The 21357-nt window shown below is 49.4% G+C and overlaps 1 protein-coding gene across 2 annotated transcripts; it reads right to left on the bottom strand.

Moving 5' to 3' along the window:
- Positions 1 to 2452: 2452 nt before the first annotated feature.
- PAQR3 (progestin and adipoQ receptor family member 3) lies at positions 2453 to 18898 on the bottom strand. Of its 2 annotated transcripts, none has more exons than XM_077301086.1 (8): positions 18584 to 18898; positions 17604 to 17855; positions 15114 to 15276; positions 14053 to 14208; positions 9244 to 9441; positions 7898 to 7988; positions 7104 to 7252; positions 2453 to 5291 (listed from the first exon to the last, which is right to left on the bottom strand). In XM_077301086.1, exons 2-7 carry the CDS (start codon positions 17786 to 17788, stop codon positions 7116 to 7118), a joined length of 930 nt encoding a protein of 309 aa, XP_077157201.1. In that variant the 5' UTR covers positions 17789 to 17855; positions 18584 to 18898; the 3' UTR covers positions 2453 to 5291; positions 7104 to 7115. The 2 variants fall into 2 exon arrangements, with proteins under 2 accessions (XP_077157201.1, XP_077157200.1); XM_077301085.1 differs by having other exon boundaries at positions 18574 to 18896.
- Positions 18899 to 21357: the final 2459 nt, after the last annotated feature.

Below are 21357 nucleotides of genomic sequence, written 5' to 3'. Positions count from 1 at the left end.
AGCTTTAGCAGGGCTGTGGCGAGCCCAAGGTCACCCAACTGGCTGCAGGTGGAGGAGAAGCAAGGAGTCAGGCCCGGTTCTCCAGGATAGAAATCAGCCCTCCTAACCACTACACCAAGCTGGCTATGGTACAGGACAGCCCATTAACACATAAAGGTATGCCAGTGAGAAATAAACAAGAGGGTTCAGTTGCCACCAAGGGGGTGGAGCAGAATACCCAGAGGTCCAAGATAAGCATTTCAGGGGCTGTTTGAAGTGGGAGGGAAAGATGAGGTCATGCAGCAGAGGTTTCCATTGGATCCAGACCAGGGGTGGCCGAACTGTGACTCTCCAGCTATCCATGGACTACAATTACCACGAACCCCTGGCAATTGTAGTCCATGGATCTCTCAAGAGCCACAGTTTGCCCCCCACCCTTGATCTTGACTACTGAATGCAGTGTCCAGCAGAGGGAAGAAGGTCAATAGTGTTGGGAAAGGCCTGGGATACAGCTGTCACAGCTGCACAAGAATACTTTTCCAAGTCTGTAGATTGTGTGTCCAGAGAACAGAGCAGGCGGGTTTAATTGGAGGTTAATGTAACTCCGAAAAGACTTGGCTTTGTGGTTAGCGTTTTCTTGGGCATCTCCAAAACGTCCCTTTGAGAAGCACATCTAACTGTTTTAACTAAACAGTAATAATTAAATTATTTTAAGTGAAGGTTAGCTTTGTGTAAAAGGTAAAGGTATCCCCTGTGCAAGCACCGAGTCATGTCTGACCCTTGGGGTGACGCCCTCCAGCGTTTTCATGGCAGACTCAATACGGGGTGGTTTGCCAGTGCCTTCCCCAGTCATTACCGTTTACCCCCCAGCAGCAAGCTGGATACTCATTTACCGACCTCGGAAGTATGGAAGGCTGAGTCAACCTTGAGCCGACTGCTGGGATTGAACTCCCAGCCTCATGGGGAGAGCTTTCAGACGGCATGTCTGCTGCCTTACCACTCTGCACCACAAGAGGCTCAGCTTTGTGTAGAAACATGCTAAAAAACAGCAGATGGAGTCCTCCTAGTAGAGCCAGTACTGGAAACGAAAGGCAGGGCAGCAATCAGCAGGTGACAGGGGCTTGAGAGAGTCATCTGGCAGAAGCCTCAAGGACACGGGAAGGTCAGCTGCTGTCTGAGAGCCCTCGCTACCTGTGCAGGCCTTGCAGTCATAATGCCAAAGTATGAAACTGCCTTGTCCAGCCTCAGACCAAAGTGCAGGGGCCTTCAGTGTTGGATGGGCCGGGAGAATGGCACCAGGTTGCTGGATGGCTCCTCCTGAACAGTCGTGAGGCACCTAAATGCCTTGGAGTGCCAACGGGGAGGTTTTTGTGGGTCCCTAGGGCTGTTTCACCACACTCCGCCACTGTCCAATGCACCACTGGTAACTTAGGTGCAAGAGAAGTTGTAACAGGTGAGAACTTCCCTTTTGCAACTCCTAAAACTACAAAAGCCTCTATTAGCCACACACCCTTTACGTCTGCAGCCCGGTCTCCGGACTTCCTACACTTTGCTTATTAGTACACAAATCACCACTTAAGCAAATATTCTGTAAACTCTTTATTTACAGTGCCAGTATTTACATAATACACATCACGCCACCAAGATTAAATTGCACTCAGTTGTTATTAAGAGATTCCCCCCCTCCCCCGTACATGAAAAGTGGGTTTGGGTGTTTTCAAAGCCACCCTAAACTACAGATGACACAATCTGTATAACTAATGCAGGTCTATGGAGTTGAATCTAAACTGAGGCTCCAGTAGCAATTATTGATACACATTTGCTTGGCCGATTCCACTTCCCTTGAAAGGGCCAGAGCAGGAGTGGCCAAACTGTGGCTCTCCAGATGTTCACGGACTACAACTCCCATGAGCCTCTGGCTCATGGGAGTTGTAGTCCTTGGACAACTGGAGAGCCACCCTTTGGCCACCCCTGGGCTAGAGGATTAGGAGACAAGACTTACACTATTGTTCTGTCATTTTGCATCTAGGTTGCTGCGGTGTCTCTAAAGAGCTATTCGGTTAGAAACATCTATACGTAATAATACTTTTGAAATAAATTAAAACAAAGACAAGTTCTCTTTCACACAAGCAGCAATTTACACAGGTTCGTTGTGTGGGTCACGGAAGGTAGGAAATTAGCCACGGCCATCATGCTCCACCTGGGCAAGCTGTTAATTCTGTTCTCTCTCTCTTTTTTGTCCCAAATCATTCAACATTTCCACTCTCCAGGCATTTCTTTTTAAAGAAAGGCCTTTGCTCAGGTCTGAAAATACAATCACAGGGTGCTTTTTCTTTCTCAAAAAGCTTGCCCCTCTGTAGTGCTAGAAGAAATAGAAAATCCTAACCCCCCCCCCCCACAACACCCATCAATTGTTTCTTTCCACATCGGTGTTAACTCTTAGCGAGTTGTGATTTAACCCAAGCTCTCCGCATCAAAGGATAAGGCATTTATTTTACATACAACATGGACAGGGGATCTTCCTTAAGGAGGCAATCAGTTTGTCTCACCACTGTGATCCTCCCAAAGCATGAGAAGGCAGCTGGATGATACAGCGGGTTACACCTCCCCCCCTCGCCCAATACACAAAATAAGTCACTTGGGCAAAAGATTTGTTTGCCACTGTTAGTGCTGTGCTGACTTAAACACGTTCAATAAGGCACAGCCAAGTGCCTTATTAAAATGTAGGCTAGGGGTGGTCAAACTGTGGCCTTCCAGGTGTGCAGACTACAATTCCCATGAGCCCCTGCTGGCACAGACTACAATTCCCATGAGCCCCTGCTGGCAGGGGCTCATGGGATTTGTAGTCCGTGAGCATATGGAGGGCCCGTTTGGCCACCCTGCGGTAGATTCTGTTCGTGACATTCGGCTTGACCTACTGCGATGCTACATTTTTAAGACTAATGCTCAAAATGAAAAACAACTTTTAAAGAAAGTCTCTATTTCTTTTTAGAAAGGGGTGTATCAAATCTGGGGCTGGCTACGACCGGCTACATACACTCACTGGGGCTAGGCAGTAAGGAGGTCACCGCCACCGGCACGTCAACAGCAGTTGTGCAGCTTCTACTGCAGCCTGCAGCAAGGTGAGCAAACGGCGTGGCAGCCGAAGATGGTGGCTGAGCAAACGCCAAGCCAGCTCCTAGCAACGACACTTTTCTGCACTGGGTTACCTGGGTGGGCGGGGCTCCTGCTTGTCTCAGGCGGAAGCCGAGCGTGTTCGCTCTCAACCAAAGGTGGGCAACGCTGAAGAAAACAGCAAATCCCTGTCCCGAGTCCCTTCCCCACCCCTCCTGAAGAGCTTTCCATGCGAATCAGTGCGTCACTGCCTAGACCAGGGGTAGTCCTCCAGATGTCCATGGCCTACAATTCCCATGAGCCCCTGCCAGCAAACGCTCATGGGAATTGTAGGCCATGGACATCTGGAGGACCACAGGTTGACTACCCCTGGTCCAGACAACCTGGCACCCTCATCAGAACGGCTTTGATCGCGACAAGGGATCGCACAAGGGAGGTAAGGCACAGACACACTTCCTGACACGCCATCTTCTTGCTTCGGTAGTTTGATGGGCAACAGCCGTTCCGGCTCCTAGACCCAGTCACACTTTGTGTATACTGCCGCCACATACAAACTAGACAGGAAGCTTGATCAAGCTGCTGAGGAAGGGGACAACTGCAAGCTTGGTCCTTTGGGGCCTCGAGATGGGAGGCTTGACATTTGAAAACTGCTTGCTTCTGTAGCTGCCGTGCTGTTAATGAGCAAACCTCGTGGCTCGCACACACTGATCAATTCACATTTGTTCGACTCGCCTACGGAAAGCTGTTTTCCAGAGCAGCAAACGTGAAACCATGCCGAGGCTAGAATCGCAGGTTCTGCAGCTGCTTGGAGGTTGGAGACCAGGACTGTTTACGCACTGGGAACTTCACTGCTCCAGCTCCTGTGCAGGAGCACAAATCAGGGGCGGATGAGGTGTGCTGGGCTGAATGTTCCCCCGTGTGGGTGCAGGAAGAGGTGGGGCAACCTGCCATGACTAAAAGTCCAGCCTACAATCCAGCATGAAACCTCCAGTGCATAAACGGTCTAGATTTCACTGGCAAAGCATAGTCCGGGTGGATGCAGTATGCTTAAGCTTTCCCTAAAGGCCCCCCATCCTCTGATCCCGCAGGGGTGGCCAGACTGTGGCTCCAGATGTCCATGGACTACCATCCCCGTGAGCTCCTGCGAGCATAGGTACTGGCAGGGGCTCACGGGGATGGTAGTTCATGGACATCTGGAGAGCCACAGTTTGGCTACCTCTGCCAAATGGAGAAGGCAGGGCACAGGATTTAAGCGCTCCTCCAGCTACTTTGGCCACGTCCTTTTGCTAAGATACAATAGCCAGAATTTCTGAAGGCCATCGGCAAAGCTCTCCTAGGCTGAGTGCACTAATTCGCTTGTTGGCAAATGTTTTAAGGAAACACTGGAACTAAAGGCAAACAAACAACCAAAGCAAGACAGAGGCTGCTCTGTGACCGACAACACAGGACACCCTCCTGCAGATAACCTCACAGCCACAGCTGCAAGGCTAAGGAGCCATTTGTCCATTTCGACGTTGGTCTTAGGTTCGTTGGCAAACCCTCCAGCTTTGCAGCCCTTCAGCTTCTGAGAGGCCTTCTGTCGAGGAGGTTGTGATGGGACTGCTGGGAAACGGAGAATGACCAGCGAGGAGGCCCTGCTCTCTCGAAGTCGGCCGATGACCAGTTCTGTTACCAGCAGGCGACTCTTTGGAAGGGAAAGGGAGCAGGGGGGAGACCAGGGGAAATCCATCCGATCCGCAGTCAAGTAGAGGAACAAGATCAGTGCAAGGACACAAAACATTAAAAACATACAACGGAGGACACAGATGTTCAAGTTCCAAGGCATGACGTCGGAATTCATGGAAGGACCCTCACGTGTGCATGCGTTCTTGAGAACGTATCCTTCAGTTTTCCAGCTTATTGTACCTAAGAGGCTAAAAGCCTCGTGGGATCAATGGTAGGAACTGAAATCAGTCTTCTTATAGGGCCCCGTCACTCTGTGCTGATGCAGGGCAATGCCGGCAGCTCTTTTACTGTCCTAAACTTGTACAAAAAGTTATTTGGCAGCTGGAGCCCCATTCAGGGAGTCAACTGGAATGCCTCTTGGCATATCATTTCTAAGCCCAGGGTGAGGACTCCGAAACGACTGAAGCAGCTCGGCTGAACTCCGCCAGAAAGGAGACATTCGCCGTCAACCATGTCGCTGTAGGAAAAACAGCCTACAAGATGAAACACGGGTTGTGTCAAGACCTGTACATACAATCGCATCCTCTTTAATCTCTCTTGCAGCGCTCCTGCCAGGGGAGTCTTCATAAGGGTCAAAGCAGACATTCATTACTGTCCAAACCTGTTTTTCATCCAGCCTGGTACACTCTTTGGGAGTAAATTTAAAAGAATAGACAGAATTGATAAAAGCACAGTGGCACAAGGGTGTTTATGGTGTGTGTGTGTGTGCATGCGGGAGGGAGGAGTTTCCAGCTGACTCTTGAAATGTCAGTTCCGAATAAAAGGGGAAAAAAACACGTGGCTCAATAAATCCTGTAATTTTCCGAAGAATTCATATTGACTGTAGTAATAGAGTCTTCTGGTTCAACTGGAATATCCTAGGTATGAACTAGTTTCGTTGAATTTCCTCAACTGAGGAAGTTCAACGAAACTAGATTATGCCTAGGATACTAGTCTTGGTTGTGATTGATGGTTACTATTAAGGATACTGAAGAAAATATACTTATCTTCTTGCTCCGCTAACATTTTGACCCCCAGTTGAAATAGAAGACTGTATTGCTGCAGTTGAAACAAACTGGGTGGTGGCTGTTCCCTATGGCTAGCTTGCTCTCTTCTTGGCAGCTGCCCGGGCTCACACCCTCCCCACCCCTCCTGAAGAGCTTTCCATGCGAATCAGTGCGTAGTTGTCCAGACAAGCTGGCACACTCATCGGGATGTCTCTGATTGTGACAAGGGATCACATAAACCTTGCTTGCTTCAGTAGTTCGATAGCCCTTCCCGCTCCTATACCTATTCACACTTTTCGAAACATATAGGATTTACTGAGCCACACAATTTTTTTCTTGTCTGTGCAACAACTCCCGGGTGTATTTCTACTTTGCTTTCGTGAGTTTCAACCACAAGGCAGAACGGAAACACTACACTTGGTCTAGGCGAGTTGGACTTGGGCCGCGGCTCATGGAGAGCCAGCATCCCAATTACTATCAACCAAATGAGCTGCGTGGCTACACTATAGCCTGTGCACCATTCCCTTTCTGTTGCTGGAGTGCCTCTGAGCATGTAGGGTGCTCTCTCTCCACTGCTCCTGGATTTTAGTCAAGCCTATGTATATCTGGTGCAAAGGTAAGGGCACCTCCTTCTCTCTTCCTCCTCTGCATGAGGCACATTAGCTTGGGCCAGAGTTTGGCCAACTGGCTGGGGAGAAAGGGGAGGAAAACCAGTGATGCCACCACTCTGAAGTGGGCAGCTGGCTCTTTTAATGGGTGGTGGCTGTTCCCTATGGCTAGCTCGCTCTCTTCCTGGCAGCTGCCCAGGTGCTGAGATGAGAGTGTGGTGGCTCTGAAGAAAAGGCACTGGAAAGGGTCCGCCCATTGCTTCCATATCTGCTCCAAGGGTTGCAATTCAGGGAGGCTCACAGGGGAGGGACCGTGGCTCAGTCACAGAGCACCTACCTGGCATACAGAAGGTCCCCAGGTTCAATCCCCAGCATCTCCTGCTAAAAGGACCAGGCAGGAGGTGATGGTATAGATCTCAGCCTAAAATTCTAGAGAGCAGTTGCTAGTCTGAGGATGCAATACTGGCCTTGATGGACCAAGGGATTGGTTCGGTAAAAGGCATCTTTGTGTATTTGACATCTTACAGGCACAGCACCCTCTTTTCCAAGTCGAGTGCCAAGAGAAGTACCACGGCACTGATCCCTGGGCAGCATAGCTCCTTCTAGAAAGCTCTCCTGTTCCTTGGAGAACAGAACCACTGAATCCCATTCTGTGCTCCTTCACATGCGCTGGGAGCAGAGACCAACATACCTTCCAACGCTCCTATGCACTAAGGCCAGGGCACGGCTTGCTGTGTCTGTACTGCATGATGTACACGGTCGACTGGTGCCACCAGTACAACATCACCACTGCCAGGATGTGCCACAGTTGGTGGCTGGAGCCGAGGTAGTTCAACTGCCCTGTTCAGAAAGGGGAGGTGCAGATTAATGGCCAAAATAGCCACTGTATGTGACGGCAAACTTTGAAAGCAAATTGATCCCAATTCCCATGTGCAACAAGATGTGAAAACAAGACAGGATGTGCCCCCGACAAGGAGGTACGAAAGGGCCCCGGGATGGCCTGCAGGGAACCCTGCACTCTTCACGGGGTGAGCTTCAGCTGTTGGGGCGTTTCAGCAGGGAAAATCCAGGCCCCCTTTCCATCCTTCTCTCTTTTTTAAAAAAATTATTATTTAAAAGTCGTCATGTTAACAAGAAAGACATAGTAGCAACTATTATAAAAATACAAAAAAATAAGCATATTGTTGTACTATCTAAAAGAAGATCGCTCCTCGCTCAAACTGTACTGTACCATATGATATGTCTAGTAAACCTAACTTCCCTAAGAGAATCCATATAACAGCTCCACAGCAAAGGGACAACACGAAATGCCAGGATTCCTTCATTTCTGCAGGGGGCTAAATAATTCTTTCAGAACCACCTATGCCAACCTGTGGCACCACCAGGGGGATTCCTGGAGCCTTGCCAATCTGTGCTCTTTGAGCTGTTGAAACTTTCAGCGGACGCCTTTATTCAAACAAGAATCGTGCAGATGCATGTCCTTACCGGGGAAATATCGTTCCGGGACTTTGGAAATATAGAAGAGAAACGCCATAGCAGCTATAAAGTACATCACAATCACACGTGGAGCAAACTCCTAAGAACAAAAGAAAGAGTGTTTATTGTTGGGGTCAGGAAGCTCCTGGTTACAACCATTCTCAGGGGAAGAAAAAGAGCTGTGTTTTTGTTTGTTTTACTACCCCAAGGAGTCCCAAAGTGGCAAAACAGACACCTTGTGAGATAGATGGAGCTGAGAGAGCTCTGAGAGAACTGTGACTGGCCCAAGGACCCCCAGTTGGCTGCATGGGGAGGAACGGGGAACCAGACCTGGCTTTCCAGCTTAGAGGCTGCTGCTCTTAACCACTATGCCACGCTGGCTCTCATGGCAGGCAGTGTTCAGAACAAATTGACTGAGGACTGTGGTCACTGCCCCAATTGCGGTCTGTGTAGACAGAAGCACCAATGAAACTGCATGTTTCCCGGCCCCAAAGAAGCATGCCTGGCCTCAACCAGGGCCAGGGCCTTTTCGGTCCTGGCCCCGACCTGGTGGAATGAGCTCCCAGGGAAGTTGTGGGCCCTGCAGGACCTTCCAGCGTTCCGCAGAGCCTGCAGAACGGAACTCTTCCGCCAGGTCTACAGTTGAGGCTGGGGCAGTAGGGGAAGATCGATGGCCCCCTCCCCGGCGTTAAGCTGCAACTTGATTATTTTGTCTCTCCTGTCTCCTCCCTCTAGAGGAAGGGGAAGGGGATGCGGGGGAGGGGGGTCCGCCATGTTGTTGGGTTGTTGGTCGATTATATCTGTATTTTTTGACCATTTTAATAGGGTTTTAATGGGGGGTTTAACTGGACAATTGTAACCCGCCATGAGCCTGCTTGGGAGTGGCGGGTAATAAATTAAATAATGACGATGGTAATAATAATAATAATAATAATGTTTTTTATGACGATAGTTACAAAGTCCTCCACTCCCAATCATGCCACTGCCACAAAAGCGGCTTTTCATTAAGTGAACCCAAACTGAAGCCAGTCTGACGAAGGGAGCTTTGATTCTCAAAAGCTCAAAGGTGATTCTCCACTTAAATCAGGCTAGACGTGACCCAAGCTTCTTCCGTACGTCACCGGAAGCAAAGCGGATGAGGTGGACACGTGACCCAGGACAGCCAATGCTGCTGCTCTGTGGATGACTGTGAGGAAAGAAATGGGGAACTATAAAACGCACAGCCCACTGGCAAGATTTTGCTTCCGGCACAGTTGGATCGAGCGAAGGATGCTGGAAAGCAAATCTGGGTGAGCGCTTGGGGGTCGAGAGGGGGACGGTTCTTTGCACGTGAGGGCGGCAATTCTTCCGCTCACCTGCACGATGCCGGCGCTGACGCCTCCGTTCAGCCAGATCCAGTGGATGGTTGGAAGGATCCCGTAGCCCGAGACCAGGCAGAATATGACGGAGCGCAGCCTGTGCCACTGCTGGGTGAGGTAATTGGGGTGGATCTGCGCAAAGAAGACGGCCAGGATCATGGCCAGCACCGTGATCAAGTACACCTGGCGCCAGTACTGGAGAGGAGAGAGAGAGAGGGAAGGAAGGAAGGAAGTTAGGGCCGTCGCCTCCAGCTGGTAACTGGAGATAGCAAGTCCAGGGGAAAAGGATTTTTAGTTGTTTCAGCGGGAGAACCGGGAGATGCTGAGCATGGAAAGTTACTTGTGAGACGTTCGCTCATTTGAAATGAGCAAAATGCTATCAAGACAAGGTTTTCACTCGCACAAAATACGGAGTGCAAATATTTACACGTCAGATGAGTTACCAGAACATTCTTTCAAATACTCTTTAAGTATTTGAAAGGTTGTCATTTGGAGGAGGGCAGGATGCTGTTCCCATTGGCTGCAGAGGAGAGGATACACAGTAATGGGTTTAAACTACAAGTACAACGATATAGGCTAGATATCAGGAAAAATGTTTTTCAGTCAGAGTAGTTCAGCAGTGGAATAGGCTGCCTAAGGAGGTGGTGAGCTCCCCCTCACTGGCAGTCTTCAAGCAAAGGTTGGAGACACACTTTTCTTGGATGCTTTAGGATGCTGTGGGCTGATCCTGCGTTGAGCAGGGGTTGGACTAGATGTCCTGTATGGACCCTTCCAACGATGAGAATTTCACCTAGCCTTGCCTTTGGATTCTACACCAGAGGATACAGCAATTGGTTTGTGCCAGCTGCCAAAGTGAAGCGATCACGAGGAATTTGGTGATGCTGCATGGTAGGCCTGCTGCTAGGCCTGGTTACGAGGAGGCTGCTACCAGGCCCAGGCAAGCTCTGCAGCATCAAGCCGTCCACTAACCAGCACCACATCTAGATAAACTGTGGGAACTTCATGGCAGCAAGTTACCCAATGATAGCGGCTGGGCCTGGCACCTAGGGCTGCAGGGAGTGGTTCCAAAACAGTGCTGGAAAGGGCCCTGCCACCAGCTGTTTAATGGCAGAAACTACGGTTTTAAGCTGGTCATATAGTTGTGGTTGTTGCTTAGCAACCTGTACAGTGACGACTGAAATCTCAGAGGGCATCCGTTTCAGGAGCAGCTTCTATTATTGTGTGTGTGTGAAAAAGTATTACTTCTTCCCCCACAAACTTTTCTCAAGTTTGTAGGATTTGTCTTGGCTCTCCATGGCCCCAGTCTCTAGAATTAAGTATCCACAGATGGGAACATGCTGAGAAACAGATATACTGATAAGAAGACTATGGAGAGTTTTTTTTCTCTCCCCCATATTAACATTTAAAGGTACCCAATGGAAATTAATGGGACAGCAAATTCAGGGCAAACTGTGACAGTTTAGTAAGTTGTGCACAAATGACATGGAATTCAGTGTCATAAGACAGTGTCACAGTTTCCAAACAGGAACAGAAAGGGCTGTCAGTGACTTCCTTCCTTGGAGGTTTTTAAGCACAGGCTGGAGAGCCGTCTGACAGGCATGCTGATTCTCTGAACTTAGGCAGATTGTGAGTGTGTGGGTGGGCAAAGGGACTGTCTGTTCTTGGCTCTTGTGGCCCTTTCTTACATGCCCAGGGAAATGCCAATCGCCACTTCAGCACTGGGAGATGAATTTCCTCCAGGCCAGGCTAGCCAGTGATTTGGGGGGTTTTTTTGAGGGGGGGGGAATGCATCATCTGGGCATGGAATTGGAGCCCCTGTGGGTGGGGAGGCAGTTGTGCATTTCCTGCCTTCTGCAGGGGGTTGGACTAGATGACCCTGGAGGTCCTTTCCAACTCTAGGATTCTATGCCTCCTGGCCATGATGGCTAAACCACACCTCCAAGTTCCAAGGACATCACTGGATGCCTGTGTGAGGGGGCAGAGGGAGGCTGCTTCCTTAGCTCTCGGCTTGTGGGTTTCCTCCACTTGTCTGGCTGGCCACTGGGAAGACAGGGTGCAGGACTAGATGTATCCAGCAGGACTGCTCTGTTAGTTAACCTAAGAGAAGCTGTGTTGGATCAGAACAAATGGCTGTTTCCGTAAAGTCACCAGGGTCTGGGGAAGTTTTCCAGCAATTGTTAGTAACAGAGGCCTGCAAACATGGAGGTCACGAGCACATTCCCATACACTATATGAATGCATGAAGCTGCTTTGTCTAGCCGAGGCTCACCCAGCTATTGGGGCTGCCCTTTTGGAGTGGCAGCAGCAGCTCTCCATGGAGTTTGGTATAGAAGAACCTCACCTGGCACGAGATCCCGGAGAGTCATTAATGGGAGAACCGGGAAACTTCAGCTCACCACAAAGCCACAGCCCCTCCCTCTGCCTTTCATTTGCCCATCAGAGCTAATTGCTTTTCCTAGAACTCCAACTTGGAATCCGTCTGAAATGGAGCCTGCGTGCATTATTCATTGGAATAAACGCAGCTTTTCAATCGACAGAACAACTGAAAAGGCTCCCGTTCCACATTCTGACTGGCAGAATCTCCCCCGCACTTTCTCTGAAGGAAAGAAAAAAAAAAGCATGCTCGAGACGGTTTTAGTTGTAGCTGAAATCAATTTTCTATGAAATGGCAAGCTTCGTGCTAGGGAATTATTCAGAGTACGACTAAAATAGAACAGCCAATATGATGCCCCTGTCTGGATTCATAGCGTAGCTTCGTTTGGAATGCTGGTTGCAGTTCTGGTCCCTGCATCCCAAAAAGGACACTGCAGAGCTGGGGAAATCCTTTACGATGCTTTGGGCTGATCCTGCGTTGAGCAGGGGGTTGGACTAGATGGCCTGTGCGGCCCCTTCCAACTCTATGATTCTATAAAGCAGAAGTAGTCAATCTGTGGTCCTCCAGATGTTCATGGAGTACAATTCCCATGAGCCCCTGCCAGCGTTTGCTGGCATGGGCTCGTGGGAATTATAGTCCATGGACATCTGGAGGACCACTGGTTGACTACCCCTGCTATAAAGTACAGAAGAGGGCACCTGAGACGATTAAGGGGCCGGAGCACCTTTCCGACTGGGAAAAGAGATGACTGAGGGAGGGTGTGAGAAGAGGTCTACACAATTACAAACAGCATAGAGACAGAGAGAGAGAGAGAGAGAACTTTTTCTCTTTTCCAAAACATTTCTGACTCAGGGGCACCCGATGACATTGATGGGTGGTAGATCATCAGACAAAAGGAAACATTTCTTTCCTCAGTGAGTGATTAAGGTGGAATTTGTTGCCAGGGAATGTCACAAGAACCATCAGCATACTCTTAAAGGTGATGAGAAGATTCACGGAAGAGATGTCAGGGGCAACCAGCCATGGTGACTAAAGGGAACCTCCACCTTTAGAGGCAGTCAGCCTCTAGTCCCAGTGCTAGGAAGCAATATCAGGGGAAGGCCTTGGTGTCTATGCTAGCCCCCCTTGTTATTGGCCCTGCAGGGCCTCTGTGTAAAACAGGAGGCTGGACTAGAAGGACCACTGGTCCGATTCAGCAGGGCTCTTATTATGTTCTTAGTTTTTCTGCTAGAAGAAGTGAAAGGCTGATTTTTTTATCTTCTGCTTTTTCTTACCCAAAGGTGTCTTACAAGCACAACAGACACCCTGTGAGGGAGGTGGGGCTGACGGAGAGAACAGCTCTGTGAGAACTGGGACTGGCCCAATGTCACCCAGCTTGCTGCACGTGGAGGACTGGGGAATCAAACCCAGTTCTCCAGCTCAGAGGTTGCCACTCTTGAGCACTACACCATCCTGGCTTACCATGGGATCCAATCTACTCCATGCAGCAACGGATTTTTAAATTGCTTGATGGATTCACAGATGCTTTTCAGTGAAGGTATATATCTGACAAATTTGTATGGTCTTATCACCCGATAAAGGTTTAACCAATTAAAAAAATGAACTAGCCCCCACCCATACAGGAAACCCTTTCAGGGCTGTCAAGAAACCCCATGGATTCATGAAACCCTGGATGAGAAAGGCTGGTCCAATTGACACATGGCTTGATAAAAACCCATAAGGCAAAAGTGCCGCCAGCAGGCCTTAAGGAGCCCTAAACAGCTGGGGACTTGGATTGTACAGATAAAGACTGGAACTTTAGTTCTGCCTGGAAAACAAACCAGGAGGAAATACAGATCCTTTGGTTCTGGGGAAGAGATCTATGGCTGCTTCTTGTTCTTGACTGGCATACCAGTTTGGGTGGAATGGACTGGTTGGTGTTGTATTTGCATCTTAATTTAATCTAGTTTTCAAAAGAGAAGCAGAGTTGGTTTTTATAACCTGTTTTTCCTTGCCCTTACGAGCCTCAAAGTGGCTGATGCTTGCCTTGCCTTCCTCTCCCAGCAACAGGTACCTTTTGAGGAGGGTGGGGCAGAGAGAGTTCTGAGAGAACCGGCCCAAAGTTACCTAGGGGGCTTCATGTGGAGGGGGAATGAGGAATCAAACCCGATTCTCCAGATTGGAGACTTCACCACTGCACTACACTGGCTCCCAGTTGTTTCTAATTTTTAGAAAACCAATTTTTTAATCAGCCCCAGGACCGAAATCTACTCGTCTCCCTGTGTGGGAAAGTATTTGTCTGAAAGTAATCCCAGTTCCTTAATTTACCCCTACCAGCCAAACTGTACAGCCATCAAAACAGCTGAGGTAGCAGAAAATCAGCAAAGGGCGGGGGCGGGGGAGGGGAACCCACACCTGCCAAACAGGATGAGCGAACCACAATGTCAACTTACGTTATTGCAATAAAATGCATAAAAGACTCCAGAGACGTAGCAGCCCAGGATGCCGATGGAAATCCCCGCGTAATCCAGCGCCATCCATCGCCGGCTGGTTTTTTCCGACCGATGGCAACAGAACAAGTGATACCCTACTGAGCAAAGCATACAGACCTGTAAAACAGTCAAACAAACCCACATTATTTTTCCTGGTTTCACAAGAGCCAAGGGATGAAACAACACGTGGGAAGCCGCTGGTGAATTCTCTCTCTCTTTCTCTCCCCCTCTCTGAGGCTCTTTATAATCAGAAGGCAAGGTTCACAGAATCATAGAATAATAGAGTTGGAAGGGACCTTCTGGGTCATCTAGTCCAGGGATAGTCAACCTGTGATCCTCCACATGTCCATGGACTACAATTTCCATGAGCTCCTGCCAGCAAATGCTGGCAGGGGCTCATGGGAATTGTAGTCCATGGACATCTGGAGGACCACAGGTTGACTACCCCTGATCTAGTCCAACCACCCGCACTATGCAGGTTTCTGTATGTATTTCAGACGGTGGTATCTAAAGCGTCTTGGAAGCACGAGGACACCCAAGACATCTCAGCGGGAGATGCCAGAGACCACGCCTATGGCCTTGTCCTTGTTTCCACTGCTGAGCAAATACACTCCCCTCTCTGACTTAAAAGTCCAGGTTGGCTTAAGCTGCAGGAATTAGTTTGTGCCTCTCCAGCTGAGTTAAAAATGTGGGCGTTTCTCTTTAACCTGGAGAGCTGAATCAGGCCATCTGACTTTGCCCTGCAACCTCTGAATCCCCCTTCGCATTACTGGAAGTGGCTCTAAGAACCACCGAAGAGCACAGAAAAGGGTGGGAACGCTGCCTCTTGCCAATGTGTCCTTGGCAAAGAGATATAGACTGAAGAGGGCTGAAAGCCGTGACTTTGCCAGCCCCCAGGTGCAGACTGAGTCTGGCCTCCACAGCCCTTCCAGGGGATTGGAGTCGGGAGAAGGCACCTACGTGGCCAATCCAGAAATGGACACATCCCCAAGATTGCTTTACAGCCGATAAAAGAGACTTGCCTGAAAGCAAAAGAGACAAATGGAGCATATGACAAAATCTTCTCTCGAGGCACTCGCTGAAGGCAACACAAAAGTCATGTCGTAGATGCCCAGAACGAAGAAGAGGAGGAAGCCGAGCAAGTGACTCCAGATGTTGACCGTCTCATTGGACAAAATGAACAGGCTGGGAAGAGGAGAAGGAGAAAGTCACTGGATAGACTCCGGCCAATGGCAGCCCAGCCCTTATAGCATAGCTAGTTAAGGGTGCCAATGCATTCCTGCCTCCACCTATGCAAGCCACTCAGCTCCTGCCCTTTACTGTTATGTCTCTGAGGCACTTCTGCACTGATGCCCGGCTAGCGAGCTGTTGGCTTCCCTGCAGCCCTTTGGCTTTTTCAGTGAGAGATATTCACTGCCCGGTCCCTAGGTCTTAATGCAGACAGTGTTCATGGTGCTCTGAGGACTGCTTACAGCTGTCCTATTGTGGCACACTCCCTATTGTGGCACACTCAGTCGTGCTCCTGCCATTTCTGTGTCGGAAAGTGCTTTTGCCCTACGGGGACAAGAAAAACGGTCAGTTCTGTACTTTGAACCAACACTACAGTTTTAGAGGCCAGCCTGCCAGAGTGCAACATGAAACTCTGGTTCTGCCACGGTGGGTAAGACACATTTGCCTCCTATACCATGCTGACCCTACCATCATTCCAGCTTGGAGTTTCCTGATGGCCCTGGAAGAGTTTCCCGAATGGGTGGGAGATAATTAATTTTTAATATATTTTAAAAAATTTGTTAAAATATTTATTGGCTGAATGGACCATATATGGTCACGTTGACCCACCCATCCCCTCCCAAAATGGCCAGTGATGAGCTGGGGCCCCAGGTGGCTATTCTTCCCAGCCAGATTCTGCACAATTGCACCACTTCTGGGGTGTCTCAAAGCTTGAAGAATATTTCAGAGGTTTCTCAGTGATGAAGAAGTTGAGAAAGGCTGAGGTAGAAGACTCAAGGCAAGAGGTATTTGGAAGTGGTTTGCCATTGCCCCCCTCTGCATGACAGCCCTGGTTTTCCTTGATGATCTCCCCTCCAAGTACTAACTAAGGCCAACCCTGCCTAACTTCTGAGATCTGACGAGATCAGGCTAGACTGTGGACTATCCAGGTCAGGGCCATGTCATAAATTTTGCAGAATTTGCTGCCACAAATCTATAGCAATGGCTTAAGGCAGATTTAGAAGGGGACATCTGTTTTGTGCCTATGCCTAGCCACAGTTATTAGCCCTGCTTGGGTTGCCCCTGCCATCTGAGGTTGGTGGTGAGCGGGGAAAAGTGGCACGAAAGCTTTAGCGCAGGGGTAGTCAAACTGTGGGCTCATGGGAATTGTAGTCCATGGACATCTGGAGGACCACAGGTTGACTACCCCTGCTTTAAAGCCCCCAGAGAGATTCATCTGCCTCCCTTTATTGGTGTCTTCCACTGTTTTATTTGGCTTATTCCATTCGTGCCCGTGAGACCGCCTCCTCCTCTACGCCCCTCCAAGAGATGTAAGATCAAGCACAAGATCCTCAACCTCAAAGAAATTAAGTTGGCCTCAATCATAGCCAGGGATTTTTCAGCCCTAGTCCCCAGCCTGGTGGAATGCTCTTCCAAGCAAGATCAGGGCCCCGTGGGACTCAAGCAATTCCACAGGGCCTGTAGAAAAAGCTGTTCCACCAGGCCTATGGTTGAGGCCTAAATTGGTCTCTGACAATATCTGGCCTCTCTACTAAAAGCATTTAACAAGTCTTGACTATTATTAAACTCTCTGCCAATTTAACACCGAGAATGCACTTTGGCTCCTGCCAGACTTGATAGGGCTCTTAAAGAAATTAAGTGGACTGACTTAAAAATGTTTTTAATGCATTTATATGCATATGTTTAATATGATGTATTTTATAATATATACTGTGAACTACCCTGAGCCTTCGGGGGAAGGGCGGCATATAAACCCGAACATAAATAAATCAATTAAATTATTTCATTGGCTCGCCTCCTGGGTTCACGTGCTTTTATTGAAGTGTTTTATAATTTTATAATTTTAAATGTTGCTTTTAGATGCTGAAGTGTTTGAATGTCTTTATACACAGTGCCTCGGGAACCTTGCTGATAATATGTCTTAAAGAAACTAACAAATAAAAATGATAAAATTTGTTAAAAACAAATTTTGGAAATTGACATATCATATTCAGCCTTCACGCTCTGCCCTGGAGTCTCAGTTTGGCAGATCGCCCACGGCAACAGGGTGCTGAATCTTTGGTCTGATTCCACAAGGGTCTTTGCACCAACCCCTCACCACATCCTCAGCAATCTATATAGGTCAATAGTTTCCCAGCATTTGTTAGTATTGAGGATTCACACTAAAACAAGTTTCACTTAACGCATCTTCCCTTCAAGGAATTAGTTGCACAACAAAATTGTACCTCGCTTCTTCGAAGCACAGCCAGTATCTCCAGACAACACTTAGCTCAACTCCGTACCTTTTCAGACACAACCTGGAAGGCAGATATGCCCTGTAGCCATCTGTGATGTAAGGATTGTCCTTCAGGAACACGGGAATCTGTTCATAGGTGTACAAGCGGATCCCTCTAGGCACCAAGACAGGCCAGTATTGGTAGCTTCCCAGCTCAATGTAATGAGCGCTCTTAAGGAGTTTCTGGTGCATTTTTGCAGCGTTGCAAGGCAAAAGTGAAGGATTACAGGTAATCTTCAAGGTCTCTGCTGCAGCTTACCTGCAAATAGAACCCCACCCCCAATCAAAAATGTCACATAGGTTTAACATCTCATACAGCAGCACCCAAATCAAGCTTTCATGCATTTGCTTCAGACACAAGATACTCAGCAAGATGTGAAACCAGATCTCTGCAATAAAGCAGCAATGAGCTGTGATCACAGGATGCTGACAGGACAAATAATTAGAAGCTGGTAAGGAAATCCCCATTCTCCCCGCCTGTAGAAATAAACTGTGTCATGCAAAACACCAAATCACACGCAAGGAAGGCTGCTTTGTTTAAGTAAGGGAACATTTAGCCACTCCCACAATCTGAAGTGGTGGAATCCAGGAACAAACTGGACCTCTTGCATCGCCTCTGGGGTGATCACCTCCCACTTCTGACTTCAAACCAAACCAGCCCGCTCAGGACTGTGACTATTATTAATGCTGACCATAAAATCCCATCTCAGGGCTGTTCCCCCGGAAGGGAGAAGTCCAGGGCCATCCCGGGAGGGCAGTGCCACCGCCAAGGGACTTATTTATTTTTTTGCATTAACTCCTGCTCCACCTATTTGCAGAGACAAGGGCCGGCCCAGCCGCTCAAGCCAGCACGGCCCCCCTCGAAACCCAGCAACTCCCTGCAAACAGTAGAGGGCGCCAGTGCTACCGACATTAAGGTAGACGCAGACAGGTCGGCTCCTGCACTGCGGGAATTACGGTAAAAGACCTCCACTCACCGCCCCTCACCCGGCTTGCCGTCGCTTCAGCAGCTGCGGTCGCCACATCCTATCCCGCATCGTGGAGACCAAGGGGCGACGTCTGCGCCCTTCTGCGTGTCGTTCCTCCGGCCTCCGAGAATCCCGCGGCGCACCACGTCGCTCGCTCGCCCGGGCCCGTTTAGCGGATTGCGCAATCGCCGCACGACCCGACGCAGCCGCCGTAGTCGCCGAGCCGGGCGGCGCGTGCCGGGGCCGCCACCGCCCCCCTCCCTGCAAGCCAATCAGGGGCCGAGGCTGCACATTCTCGCCCTGCCCCTTCGCACTCGCACGTGCTGAGAGGGGACCCTCGCGCAGGCGCGCTGTTTAGGAAGGCCGGACTGGGGGGGGGGGGTAAACGGCCGCCGGTCTGAGCTGAATGGCCTTTGGCTCCTGAATGGCCTTTGGCTCCTGGCGTTACGCAGTCGCAACGGGAGGGGGAGAACGGCATACGCGCATGCGTACCCAAAAGCGGGTGGCTTAGGCAGGACAACGGTCTCCGCGTTTGGCATTTAAATGCCCCAGGAGGGCCGTTGAGAGGGAGGGGCGGGAGGAAAAGGGATTCACGGGCTCTGATTGGTCACGGCTGCCCCTTCTGCATTAGTGGTTGCCAACTCCCGCTCGGGGAAATTCCTGGAGATTGGAGGGTGGGATTTGAGGAGGATCCCTGTGTGATGTGATATCATAGTAGCTGGGGTGGCGGGTTGTTTTGTTTTTTAAATTGGCTTTCGGACTACAGAGAACTGTCCCCCTGGAGAAAATACCTATTTTGGAAGGTGGACTCTATGACAAGGTGCCCAGCTGAGGTCCCTCCCCAACCCTCACCTTTCCAAAAAACAAACAAACCCAGATCTCTAGTGTGATTGCCAGGTGGGGATTGGGGGGTGGGGTGGAAATGGCCAGATTCAGGCTGGAAACACCTGGAGATTTGCTAGTGGAGCCTGAGGAAGGCATGGGGTAGAATGGCATAGACTCCACCGTCATAGCATCTCTATTCTCCAGGGAGACTGATCTCTGTAGTCTGGAGATGAGCTGTCCTTTTAGGGGATCTCCAGGCGCTATCTCCAGGAATTGGCAACCAGGGTCCAGCCTCCAAATCAGCCATTTCCTTCAGGGAAGCTGATCTCTGTTATATAGACACTGTTTATAATTCTGGGAGATTTTCTGGCCCCACCTGGAGAGGATGGCTACTCTAATTCCGTCTTAGGCAATGGATACTTTGAGGTCCCTAATTGACCCTGTTCTCCACCTGGGCTCACTCTGACTTGCTGCAAATGCTTGAAATTGCAATTCCTGTTAATCGGTGGGTGCAGGCTTGCCAAGAGCCTTCAAAATTGTTTGTTAGATGAAAACTGGCAAGGCCTTACAAAATCCTCAGTACACGCTCAGCCTTATTTCTTAAACCTCAAAAAAGCGTTGATGAAATTGAACTCAAAAGCAAAAGAAAACTTACCTGACATACACGTCTTCCCTGCATCAGCCTAGCTCCCTAGCAGAGGCCAAGCCCTAGCAGAGGCCTCCTTTTTCTGGCCCTGAGGTCCAGCCTGGGTGTGAGTGGACCCGGCTTGACCTCAACATGGGTCATCTGGGTCGAGACCAGACTCTGAATCGGCTCCTGCTGTCTGATTTTTCTATGGTGATGTTGTTTTTCTTTGCCAGCAGGACCTTCAAGAGTCAAGCATAGAACTGGGGTGGCTAAACTGTGGCTATACATATGTCCATAGCCTACAATTCCTGGTGCTGGCAGGGGCTTATGGGAATTGTAGTCCATGGACATCTGGAGAGCCAGTTTGACCACCGCGGCATAGAACGACCCTAACTAAACAAACAGATAAACCCCTCCAAACATAAAGATCAATTCTCATTTTTAAGCATTAAAAAGGTAAAGGTATCCCCGGTGCAAGCACCGGGTCATGTCTGACCCTTGGGGTGACGCCCTCTAGCATTTTCATGGCAGACTCAATACGGGGTGGTTTGCCAGTGCCTTCCCCAGTCATTACCGTTTTACCCCCCAGCAGCAAGCTGGGTACTCATTTTACCGACCTCAGAAGGATGGAAGGCTGAGTCAACCTTGAGCCAGGTGACAGGGATTGAACTCCCAGCCTCGTGGGAACAGCTTTCAGACTGCATGTCTGCTGCCTCACCACTGCGCCACAAGCATTACAGACTAGCAAAATTTTCCAAGAGATCTTCCCAGCTCCATAAAGCCAGATTTTTTTGCCTACGGAAGACTGAGCTGGCCAATTTCATCCGATTTCTCTTAGTATTTACCGCTCCGTGGCTCTTTGCATCTTCGGAGTCTCTCTCTGGTCTCTCCCCCTTCCCTCGTCTTGATCCCAGGGAGAAGAAGGGAAAAAAAATGTTCTGCCCTAAACTGAAAAGTCTTTCTCCCCCATGGCAGAGAAATCTGGACGAGGAAATAAAAAAGATGGGAGCCCAGCTGCCAGGGGCCAGATGTCGTGCCCTTATAAATGACAAAGAAATTAGGCTGCCAGCTGTGGCACACAACCCACCAATTTTTATATTCGGCCGTTCTGTGTCATTGGGCACTACCCTGCTGCCAGTTCCAGCCACAGAAGGGCAGCTTTCATCTATTTCCAGCCATCAGTCAATTACATACTAAACCCTTTTTCTCCCCCATGAGAATGTTGTTACTCATAGAATCCTGGAGTTGAAAGGGGCTGGAGTGAAACTTGAATTTAGCTAATGTTGTTCAACGTAGGGTAGTGGTTAAGAGTGGCAGATGCCAATCTGGAATCATTGGCT

The sequence above is a fragment of the Paroedura picta genome, chromosome 10, assembly GCF_049243985.1.
Source record: "Paroedura picta isolate Pp20150507F chromosome 10, Ppicta_v3.0, whole genome shotgun sequence".
NCBI classification, from domain to species: Eukaryota; Metazoa; Chordata; class Lepidosauria; order Squamata; family Gekkonidae; genus Paroedura; species Paroedura picta.
The sequence above is the reverse complement of the archived record's forward strand: the minus strand, read 5'-3'. Positions and strand labels throughout refer to the sequence as shown.

Bases quoted from the DNA above. Each gene is read 5' to 3' on its own strand.
- PAQR3 (XM_077301086.1), bottom strand. From the start codon at position 17,788: ATGCACCAGAAACTCCTTAAGAGCGCTCATTACATTGAGCTGGGAAGC. The intron at 15,277-17,603 runs GTACGGAGTTGA...TCCTCTTCCCAG, and splicing joins TCCAGGTTGTGTCTGAAAAG to CCTGTTCATTTTGTCCAATG. The intron at 7,989-9,243 runs GTGAGCGGAAGA...TTTTGTTCTTAG, and splicing joins TCAGCGCCGGCATCGTGCAG to GAGTTTGCTCCACGTGTGAT.